The sequence below is a fragment of the Electrophorus electricus genome, chromosome 18 (genome assembly GCF_041902795.1).
Source record: "Electrophorus electricus isolate QZ-2024a chromosome 18, ASM4190279v1, whole genome shotgun sequence".
In the NCBI taxonomy this organism is placed as follows: domain Eukaryota; kingdom Metazoa; phylum Chordata; class Actinopteri; order Gymnotiformes; family Gymnotidae; genus Electrophorus; species Electrophorus electricus.
The window spans coordinates 12121826-12133949 of record NC_137514.1 but is presented as its reverse complement, the minus strand read 5'-3'; the positions used below and the strand labels follow the sequence as shown (position 1 = coordinate 12133949).

Below are 12124 nucleotides of genomic sequence, written 5' to 3'. Positions count from 1 at the left end.
CATTAGTTATATGGCAATTGCACGGGAGACGCACATTGTCAATTATCCTGGTTGTGCTATATCTTACTCCACTGGAAAAAAGATAATTATTGCTAAATTATGTTCATCTGTATCTTGGTCTGGCAGTGACCTTTTCTTTTAATGTAAAACCCCTAATGAATAGTCATTCATTATTTCTTGACAAAATCTACATTAACAAACCTAAAAGCACTATAACATTGACAAGGTTATTTTAAGTAAACTTCTGGAACACTCCTGTCTGTTATATCTATACAAGTCTCATATTCTTTTTCAAATACATTTATTTATTTTACATTTTACATTTAGCACTGTTCATTCTAAATCTACAGCATAAAAGAGTTGGTATGACATACAAATATCTAATATTACTAAGATGAAGCCTATAAATGAAGAAACATTGGTACTGATACCAAACGGCACATTTACAGTTTATTGGCCTAATTTCTATGTAATCTCGCTGTGACTGCTGTAGAGGAGATATTACCCCAATCTCTCTGAAACCAACTCTGCAATCACACTTACTTCATTCTTGCAATGTATTCCTTCATGTGTGTGGTCCACTTTCCAACTGCTATAAATCATCATTTGTAAAGTGGGGAATTCCTGTGTAACCTAATTTCTCTTTATCTGTCCCTCTGTTTCTCTCTCTAGCTCTAAAATAAAAAAAAGATTCAAATAATGTCTAAACTAATTTGGAGTTCATATATATTTAACACCCACTTTAGAAATACCTTAGGCATAAAATCTCTAGCAACATTGCACTGCCTGATACACCTATGAAACACACACTACCACATCTCTAAATGGTTGCTGCTATCTTAAGGATTGTCTGCAGATGGTCTACAGTTTTGTCAGCACAGTGTTATTTTTCTAAGAAATTGTCCACTAAAAAACAGTTTTGGGGGGTGACAAACTATGCATGGCAACAGTGAAACATAAACTGCAACTGTAGGATAGGTAGCTAACGAAGTGGGTTACTGCTGCCAGTAAGTCGACAAGAAGATAGAATAATCTTGAAAAAAAGCGAATTTCCATATTTTTGGCGAATCCCCTGAAATGCAATGTTTCTGCTGTTTAATTGCAGAAACCTGTCTTACTGGGAAAAGCAATACTATTAACTAGACTCTAGTACTTTTACTGTACTGTGATAGATGTAACATTTTGTTATAGATATGTAGTGAGAAATAGATGTGTTGTAGATTACTGTGGGCAGACTTTCATTTTATACAAAACTAGAACTAGCTCCCCGACAAACATTAAAACAGAAATCATTGAGAAAGCAGCACTTATGTCACTTAATGAAATGTAAATTTATGCTCGTGTGTGTTTGTGTGTGTGTGTGTGTGTGTGTGTGTGTGTGTGTGTGTGAGTTGTCTTTCCCTAGGTGTATGTCAGAATCCAAATCTGGTAGCAGGTTTCCTCACCCTTTCTGACCTTGACTCTGCTCCATTCCTCTCTAGGTCTACCAGCCCGCTGACCACTCCTACATAAAGACCCCTCCCGGAGGCAGAAGAGGAAGGAGGCAGTTTTTGGTGGTGGCAAGTGCAGTAACAGGTTTTTGGCAATAGGTGTTTTGTAATGGTAGAATATGTAGTTATAACCTTGTTTTCCCCATGGACCTTGATCTTTAGCTTCATCCCTCCTGCTTAGGTACCTAGGATACCTGCTTAGGTATCTTCCATTATGTTGCCGTTGATAATTCGTTATGTATTATACATTGTCTTGTTCTGGAATTGATATGTGTAATTGAATAATTTGGATATATTGCCCCCACCCCCACCCCCCAAAAAAAAGAAAAAAAAAAGATTTGGGTCATTGAAACTTGAAACTTGAAACTTGAAAGCTAACACCATAACAGAGCGACACCTCGTGGTTTGCGGAGATTATAAGCGAACACTCATTAATTCAAAACTTCGAAGCAGTGCAAACTATATAACATACAATTTATTTATATTTTTGCACTAAATAAGACCTAATTATGATCGTTAATAATGTTTATGTTAATTAAAGTTCTTCAATAATTGTTTTTGTAATTTATCTGATTTATAATTGTTTTCTCTTTTTATGTGGAAATGTAGTACACTAAATGTTCATACTATTGCAAACTAATAAAACAATATTGCGAGGCAACAGATCGAAGTGTCCCGAAACTTTTTTATTTTTCTTCTCACATGCTGCTTACATATTTCCAATTTTTCAATAAAAAGTTGGCAGGATATTTAACCCTGTTATAGTTTGCGAGATAGAGCCAAAATCTTTCGAATCAGTCTCACCATCATCCAATGTCATCCAGCGTTCGAAGCTCTGGGTGTCAGTTGTCGCGTGGTAATAGCAATGTTTTCATTTACATCTACAGCATTTAACAGACGCTCTTATCTAGAGCGACTTACAAACGTTTTCTACACTGTGTCGAATAGGTGTGTTTTGCATTATTTTCTTCGATGCCTCTCTATCGAATTATTTTTGCATGATTTTCTTCGATGCCTCGGTATCGAATTTTTCACCCTTAGCTTCTTTTTGCATCATTCAAATGCATCTGTATGAATTAAAGTATATTAGGGTAGAGAACCAGGTGGGAATTGTGCGCTTACATTTAAAGCGCACGCGGGTAGGAAATCCGCTGTCTACGTCACTATTAGTGACCGGTTTCAAACCCATGCATTTATGTTTTAGAGTATTTACGTTGTGTTTTATTACTTTGGTTTTCCTTCAGCTAGTGTGACATTGAATTGTAATTGTTTGGGTTTTATTGTCGCCCTGGGTGGTTCGCCTGGGTGGTTAAAATACACGAGTCTTCCTCCTTGACATTAGTGGTTTAAGACAGAAACGATAGTATTGTCTTCCTTGTATATATTTAATGGCCAACCATAGGTATTTGGTTCCTCATATATATATTTAAGGGACAATAAAACTTACATTTCTTTTAAATACATTCCGTGTAATGTCTCTTCCAAGTAGCAGGAGTAAGAGTAACCCAAAACGAAATTACAACACAGTAACTACACTTAGATTGCAATACATTGAACAGTAAGACGTTATAGTACATACTCACAAGGAAAGTAGGCGAATTATCGCGTTACTCCCAACACTAATATTAACAACTATAGTGGTATTTTCTTCTTCTTCTTCTGTATGCGCTTAGGTTTGATCTTTGCCTTTTAAAATTAGTTTTATTTTCTGTTTGCCCTTGTTTATGGCCAGAGTGACCTAAGTACCTGATCGACGTGCTATAATATTATGGTAGAAAATGATATAATGATGTTAATGCATTATATTATTATCTGAAGAAGAACAGGAATTAAGGTCCAACCGCCCACTGTCTCTCACAGAAGAAGCTCTGAAATGTGGCTGCATTGTGTGTATACTATATTCGGTTCCCTTTTTTAAAAACAAATCCTATTTTGCGTCATTTGTCTTTCTTTTTTCATAATTGCCATTTACGCGTTCCACCCTTTTTAAAAAGTTTTTTTTTTTTTTTTTTTTTTTTTTTTTTTTTTTACCATTGAACACCACACAGTTAAAATATAAAACAGTTTTAATAAAGACATATAGGTATAATAAAAACGCGTTCTTAAAAAAGACATAAAACACAAAATATAGTTTGGAAAAGATCTGTTAACGTCCGAACTTTCCAACAGCCTTTTTATTTAGTAGCCAAATGCTCTACTGATTGTTTATTTTTTCCATAACCTTTTATGAAAACTGCAGAAAACCACAATTTCCATTGGCGTATCATAGCTCAACATCACATTTTCAGTTGAATACCTCAGTGTGCCTGTGCATGTATGTCTTTCCTTGTCAACATAACCTAATCATAACTGCATAGCATTTCCCTAGGACAACGTTGAGAAACCGACATTTTTCTTTCAAATTTGCAAAAATATCTTGATCGAGTATGTCATACATGTTTCTAGTAGCATTCACAGAAAGATTTGAATTTATTCTTTAATTGTCAGTTTTAATGTTCATAATAGTGACCTTTTTCACCGGAGCTCAACATGCAGTACTTATACTTATCTTTGGGAAGGAAATATCTCACAGCTTATTTATATGGAAAATTAGCTTGCTAACCTATAAACACAGCTAACCTGACGACTCTTGGAATTTCTCTTAAATCAATAATAAGTTTGGCCATAAAATGTAGCATCCCAGTGCACACAGCTACTTTAAAGGCACCAAACGTTAAGAGAACTCATTTGTATTCAGTTAAAACATAAACTGGAATCACGAAATGAATCCGTTCACTATCTTGTGATTTAAAAAAGGGATCAGCTTCTTAAAGCCAATAAAGAAACTATTTAAATAGTTCCATTGATGAAAAGATTCGATTGAAGAAAAGATCAGACAGAGTACTATTAAGTTATGAAATTAGATTTTTTAATGATAATGATTTTATTGTTATTCTGGCTGAAGAATCTTGTAATATTTTGATTCGCAAAATTAGAAGAAAAAAAATCTTTATAGGACCACAAGGGGGCAACATGCTGCTTGAATAGTTGAATATACCACTCAGTATGTGAGCGCCAGTCTTTCTCCAGTAAGATGTCACAGTTAAGAAGCTTATGTTCCCTGACTGGGAGGTCCAGCAGCCCTAGTAGAATATATATATTTTTATGCCGATTTGGCACAAACGATGATCATTTCCCCCGTAAAGGTAATGTTTTAGATTAGGGTAGGTGGGCCTGTAGGTCAGTGTGAATGTACAGAGGCAAAAGAAGTCACTGTTGCCAGAGGAGGAGGAATGAAAAAAACCACACTTATGATCTTATTGCCTTTAAAATTAGTATTATTTTTAATAAACCAAGCACATACGAATCACTGATGTCTTGCAGAATCCAAGACATAGGACACCAAGTACATTAACATGAATCTTGTGGATGACAGACTGAAGTGTAGGAGCAGTTGGCATTTTTCATGCATTCTGCTAAAGGCAATATCCGTGAAGCTTCCCACAGGCTATATTTGTGCCAACACAGAGTTACATGGTCCCTGAACAATTGCAACATTAAATGTGCCTTGTGCATGTTGGTGGAAGTGAATGTGGTCTAACAGAGGAAGATGTATGGTAGGACTGCTCCCATCTTTGCATTTAAGCAGTGTATGCATGTGTTTATGTGACCAAGCTTCAAACACATCTCAGAATGCATGAAGGGCTTAAAGAATGTGATGTAGCCAGTATTTCAACACAGGTGTCACATGCATCAAATGAAGCTTATGCAACCTTCAGCCTGACAGATTAGCTAGTCTTCAAAAAGAAATAAGTACACCTTCTTTCATAGGCTGTCATACATTTTAGTCAGTTGTATGTTTTATTGTTTTAATGAATTATTACAGTTTTTGTTGTATCAACATTTACTGAACTTGTCTTGAAAGTATATATATATATATACATACTGTATACACAAACACACACACACACACACACACACACACACACACACACACGCACACACACACACACACACACACACACACACACACACACACACACACACACACAGACACACACCTAAAGATTGATCTGAAAAAAAGAATTGATAGCCTACGTACAGTGCTATGGCACACATGTGTTTAACGAACTGACAACTTGTTGTAATTCTGCTAAACACTGAACTACAGATTTCCTGACACTATACTTGATTCTTTAAAGAATATTTAAAAGTATATAAAAAGTAAAAGTATATAAAAAGTAATCGTATTTCTCGAAAAATTAATAAAGTATGACAAAAAATACTGTTAAAATACTCAAGTGTGCTTTCCATAATTGCTGGCCAAGGTGAATCAGTTTCACCTCGCACAGATCTGGGAACAGTGAATGTATATGAAGGGTATATTCTATATGGAGAAATAATTGATAAGTTTTCTAACTGACAGGACAGTGAAAATTGCAGATCATGCATCAGGAACCGTGGCTCTGTCTATCGCGCAGATCAGAAATAAATGATGTGCATGTGTAGCACTGTTTTAAGCACTTTGGTTACTGCGTGAAAGTCAGTCCTCTCTAAAAACTGAAGACTGAAAACTGCCGCAAAGCGAAAGCAGGATCGGAAGGTGTCATTCAAATGGTCTTTAATCAGAAATGTGTAAAAATTTACATCTTGAAATTAACGTATTTAAACAGGCCTAAGTACTGGAGATGTATGTCTGTTACTGAGACTGAGCCATGACCGGCCTGCTGGAAATATACCTGTGCCTACAGCTGAAGGTAAACTCGCAAAATTTAATAGAACTTGTTCACGAGAGAGCGGGGCATAGTGCCACGCACAAGCGCATAAAAGATACGGATACCTAAATTTCATACAGAATAAACTTGCATATGTGTTTTAATGATCTCGGAGGCAGCATATTGTAAGTTTGTTTAAGTCCAACACAAGCGTTTAAATGTGAAAAGTAATATCTTAAACACATTTGCACACGTGACATCAATAATATTGTACTATATAAATGTGCAACAAAGTCGTCATAATCGACTATTGGATTGTCTTCTTTCTTTTTTTTTGTTTTTTTTTTGTTTTTTTAGGATTTCCGCATAAACTCATTGTTTTTTGCTGTTAAAGCGCAACAACGCATCATTTTATTGCAGAACTATCAATAAGGGGCAAAGAGGAATAATTCAGTACCCAAAATGGTTGGAATTATTTAATGGGTGAAAGGAAATGTAGAAACCAATGAAAATAAAAAGAAAATGCAACTTCCAAGAATGTTTTTGATCTAAAACAAAATTATTCCTTAAATATATACCAGTCTTTTACTAAAAGAAAAAATGAAACGTGAAAATAGGCTGTGGTACATTGATCTTTTTAAAAATCTGGCATACTACGACAACTCGTCTATTACCATTAATGCTACATAATAGTCTGCGGGACTTCTGCTAGGTTCCAACTATAACAGGCAAGGCTATGTCGAGAAAAATGAAGGGCGAAGATTAAAAAAGAGAACTTAATGTTTAAAAGAATAATCTTTATTGACTAATAAATATTTGGTCTTTCAAGGCACTTTTTAGATAAGGCCAGTAAGTACTTTTGTCACATGATGGACAACCCCAGAGTTTTACATTGCAATATTCTTGAAATAACCCACATCACTCTGCTCCACAAGAGCACGAATATATCCATCACACAAACACACACTCAAACCTAATGTGGGGTGCATTGATTTGTGCGACATCTGCGATATTTTTAAGGCTACGTGGAAATTAATCATTGGTGAGTGCGAAAATGTCAAAACAGAAACTTGAGATTGCTTAAGAACAACCATAATCCGACGCAAGAACACTAGAATAATGTGCACGTGGCACTGATTAGAGGTATTGAAATGATTTACTTTTTTGTCAAAGTTATTGCAATGTAAATATTTGCACAATAAGGTGAAAATGAGAGGCTTTTCGTCGATGAAATCGTCGCACACCTTTTAGGACAGATAATACATTCCGTAAGGTCCACTAAATAGTCCGGGCATCGCTATGTTCGGTCGTGGAATAGAGGTTGGTGTTCCGTACATGGAAGGACCCATATGCGCTCCAAGGGGAAACGGTAACGCAAAGGTTGGTAGCATGGGTTTTGACGCTAGCTTCAGTTTTTCCAGCTCGGCTTCCTGGAGTCTCTTGGCCTTAGCTCTTCTGTTTTGGAACCAGATCTTGACTTGTGTCTCAGTGAGGTTGAGAGCGTTGGAGAACTCGGCTCGCTCCGCAATGGAGAGGTACTGCTTCTGACGGAACTTTCGCTCGAGAGACAGCAGCTGTGACGTCGTAAAGGGCGTACGAGGTTTTCTGTTGTTCTTATGTTTGCGCAAGTTGCATTGTGTTGGACTGGAGTGTCCTTGACAAGAAACATAAAATTGTTGTTAATTTCCAAAGAAATGTTAGGTAATAACGCAGTTATTGTGATTGATAAACTGAATCACTAGATTAATCACTAAGATTAGTTACTACAGTGAGTGTGCAATAGGATGCGTAATGAACCGTTCATTGTACGAACAGAGCTAAAGTTATTATTAATAATCTAACTATTACTATTATTAGTACTATATTAGCTATACAATTTGACGGATGTGCACCCTCCTATTCACTGTAATTACTAGCTACTGTAGTTATCAATTCTACATTAATAATTTTACATTTACTATTATATGTAATTATTATTGCATAGAAGCACTCAGACAGCGAATGAACCCAGGTATAAATTCCCGAGGACATTCTAAGTCAAGAAAAAGACATGCTGACTTACTTGGTGAAGATGAGAAGGAGGGGCTCTTTAGCCAAGTGCTCTGTTCCTTGTCGCTTGAGTCTTCACTCTCGTCGTTCAAGCTGTCCGACACACTGGGAAAATCTTCAGATGAAACTTTACTTTTCTGGGCGAAGTAATTCCTCTGAGGATATTGCCCCAGTTGCTCAGGACAAGGCACTCGCTCCGGTGGAGAGTACGCAGTCCTGCAGGACGTCTTCTTTGAGATCAGCGACTCAACGCTGAACGGGTGGCAATTCGCCTTGTTTTTAGCTTCCATGTCAACCACAGTCGCTTTTGGTTTACTGTCCTCACTCTCTGCGTCCGTTTTATCGCGTGCTGAAGTTTCCGTAGAAATCGCTGCCTTAGGAGAATTCATCGTGGGCTCCTAGGGCGTCCGAGTGAGCGCCTTTAAACATGTAGGCTGCCTCAGATGCCGTACTCCTTCCTAGTTCTTTCGACTTTTGACAGTTTGTTTCTTAAAGGACGATGTCACTTATAAGCGGGGACATACTACTCCCGCCCTCCCCTCATCTTCCAATCAGCTTGTTAAATTGGCCACGTGACGTCCAAGAGGTCCGTTTTGATTGGTGTAAACGCTCCTTGAAAGACTTCAAGAGGATATTCAGAAAAACGAGTAGTTAATCACGGACGTCTTGCTGAGATGATGTATTGATAGCCCGAGGGCTCCTGACTCTTTGCAACACAAGCAGACCAATTTTAGCCCAATTAAACAGTGGGGAAGCTTTAGAAGTATCTATATCCAACTGTTGAATAGTCATTGAGACTGCACAAAGGAATGAACTTATCCCACGCCGAAACTTTAACCTATATCAGAACAGTCTGGAAGAAAATCAACATAGCCTGTTAGAATCTCAGTTGACCGCACCGAAGCATGCGAAAATAAATGTAAGTGAAAAACATTATTAATAAAATACACTGTATTACATTTAATAAATGTACTGCAGTGAGAAAATATAGACCTACAGGGTTTAAACGAAAAATTATTCTTGGATATAAAACAGCTCCCTTGTTTATACAGAAATTACTCGTTTTTGATTCACCGATAAAGACATTTGCAAATAAATAAATTGATTTGATAGGGTCAGAGTTCACACTACATTTCCGTAATTTAAAGCTTTACATGGGCTTTTGAGGTTACAAAAGCAACAGCTAAGAAGCAACAGGCATTTCTCTCTCTTGGTCTGGGCATTTAATAAGCCAGACGAATTGCGTTTTGCCAGGCGCCAGTCAGGGCAGGATCAAAAGCGAAGCTACCTCAGGGAGAAAAGGCAACAGTTAACTTCACTTAAACAATTGAAAATATGTCCTAGTCCAGTAGTGCATAGCTGGAAGGCCGGTGGCTTACATCAAGAATATTAACCGTTTATGCTCTGGAATTCAGGTCTTCCAGCCTTTTTTTGTTTACCATTATTTTTGTTTTTGATCATAAAACACTTACACTAATGGATACCACGAACGTTTCAGACGACGAAAGTCCAAAAACAGTCCTAGATACAATAACTTTGAGAGGAAATAGAACACGTTTATCTTTGAACATTGATGTGTAAAATAGGTAAATTGTTTATTCCATTAATTGGTGAGAAACGACGAAAGTCCAAAAACAGTCCTAGATACAATAACTTTGAGAGGAAAAAGAACACGTTTATCTTTGAACATTGATGTGTAAAATAGGTAAATTGTTTATTCCATTAATTAGTGAGAAACAGTTTACATGCTGCCTAATGTATAATGTACCACATCTTGATTCAAACTATTTGTTAGGCACACGGCGCGGCTTCTTTAAGAGATTTGGCAAGCGATCACGGATGTCCTAATGTTCTCTAAAAGCCAGAAGACTTACTTGGCGTGACAAATATGTCATGGCGCGTATCAATCCAGGCCTGTTAAGCGCCCCCAGCCTGCCCCATACATCAGCTAGTTGGCGCAGTGGGCCTGCCTGTCTGGCAACTTCCCCACTAAACTAACCCTACTTATCACATCCAAACTCTCAATAATTCAAACGATTCCTCCCAAGTAGATCTAATTACAGAGTGAAGCAGTTTTTAATGAACATACAAGGTCTAAGTGGAGTTTATCTTAAGTTGATTATGTTATTTTCTCTTGGTAATTTATATAACTCAGGCAGGGAAAAGGAACGAGGGTCATTATGCCTTAAACCTCTATTTACTTACATGAGGTTAATTGAATTGGACCCAGCAATTGTTTCCACTGAGTATGGCTACTACTAGGATATTCCTAAGAATTTACTGAGAAAGCCAAGAAGAAATCAGATATACAAACAAGTCTCTTGCTTTCCTGAAGGCCCTTGAAATTCACCATTTTGTTGGATAAAATGTTGTGAGAGAGCACTTGAGAGATATTACCCATAATTCACCTGACAAACCTTATGTGAGGCTGAGGTCAACAGATCAATAAGTCATACATTCACAGTGAAACCTCAGGAAGAATAATTGAGTCTAAGTAAACGTATATACTGTACGTCATATAAGAGGTATCTCTGCTGATGTATTTAGTTTCATAACATTCCTCCTTTAACGTCCCCCCCACACAATTTGGAGTGGCTTGGAGGCCATTGCTTTTTGTCAGATATCACTACACAGTTTGAAAGAAGATTTGCCCCTGAAGGTCGGGCTGAAACGGGCCGCACAATTTACACAGGCAATAATGGCAATTTTCACATGCAGTCTTTTCCAATTCGTTTTCAGGCTTGGATGGAACCACTCAGCAAGTTCATAAAAGCCGGGGCCAAGGCAAATTTAACACAGAAATACCGAACGAAAGTTCAAATGCTGGTGATTGTGCTTGTCAGTCTCAATTTAATGAATTCTGGAGTCCCTACTGTGACAGTGTGATGGGGGTTTTCTTTATGTGTTTGGATTTATTAGGCTATGAATTTGATTCTTAGGACATGTCCTTATTGGGTAGGTCACTCACTCACTTGCTCACTCTCTCACACTCACTCACACACTCACTCACACACTCACTCAAAATGAAGTAATTCTCTGCGTCAAATTGTACAACCAACCATAACAAATGAAAAATGGATCTCCTCATTAAAAGTCATTGTTTATTGTGCATGCCTTCATTCCCCTGTGACCAGCAGCTCATTGGGCTGTAGACCCAGAAACCAGCAGAGTCTCACACACACACACACACACACACACACACACACACACACACACACACACACACACACACACACACACACACACACACACACACACACAACAAGAGAGCCATCTAGGCCTTATAATAAGAAGGTGCCAGTGACAAATAGCTGTTTCTATCATGAAATAGCTCAGAGATCCTGGGAACAAGGCTACTGATATGTGTTTCCATTATTTCTGATAGAAAGTTATATCTTCTCACTAGGAAGATGAGGGAACGATAACTGGACAATGTTACAGTGATTTATCATATCCTCTGCAGTTGGAACAATATATTAAATATCTAAATAACTAAATAAAAGCTTTAAAAATATATGTAAGTGTATTCTTTCTGCATGAGCTGAATGAAAAATCACATCTGAGAAACTGTTGTAAATAAAGCATAACTAGAATAATAAGCCTTCCTTCAGTCTTGTCAGCCATCTCTGCATAAAATTCCTGAGGATAGGTTTTGCTGACCATGCTTTACTGGAGACATGGAAGATGTGTGCATGTGTGTGTGTGTGTGTGTGTGTGTGTGTATGTGTGTGCTCATACAAGTCTTAAGAGAGAGAGAAGGAGATAGAGTAAAACTATTGCAGATAATCTCACATGAACCAACTAGGAATAGACACAAGAACTGCATGTGTGTGCACACGCGCGTGTGTGTGTGTTTGTGTTTACATGCACACCACTGTGGCTACTCCATGG

At 37.4% G+C, this 12124-nt stretch overlaps 1 protein-coding gene across 1 annotated transcript; it reads right to left on the bottom strand.

Moving 5' to 3' along the window:
• Positions 1 to 6647: 6647 nt before the first annotated feature.
• msx1b (muscle segment homeobox 1b) lies at positions 6648 to 8738 on the bottom strand. Its single transcript, XM_027008438.3, has 2 exons — positions 8247 to 8738; positions 6648 to 7838 (listed from the first exon to the last, which is right to left on the bottom strand). Exons 1-2 carry the CDS (start codon positions 8620 to 8622, stop codon positions 7432 to 7434), a joined length of 783 nt encoding a protein of 260 aa, XP_026864239.2. The 5' UTR covers positions 8623 to 8738; the 3' UTR covers positions 6648 to 7431.
• Between the last annotated feature and the right edge of the window lie 3386 nt (positions 8739 to 12124).

What these genes read in the sequence shown, in the direction of transcription:
- msx1b (XM_027008438.3), bottom strand. Translation starts at nt 8,622, where the DNA reads ATGAATTCTCCTAAGGCAGCGATTTCTACGGAAACTTCAGCACGCGAT. An exon ending in CTCCTTCTCATCTTCACCAA is followed by an intron (nt 7,839 to 8,246) that starts GTAAGTCAGCAT and finishes TTTCTTGTCAAG; the next exon opens with GACACTCCAGTCCAACACAA.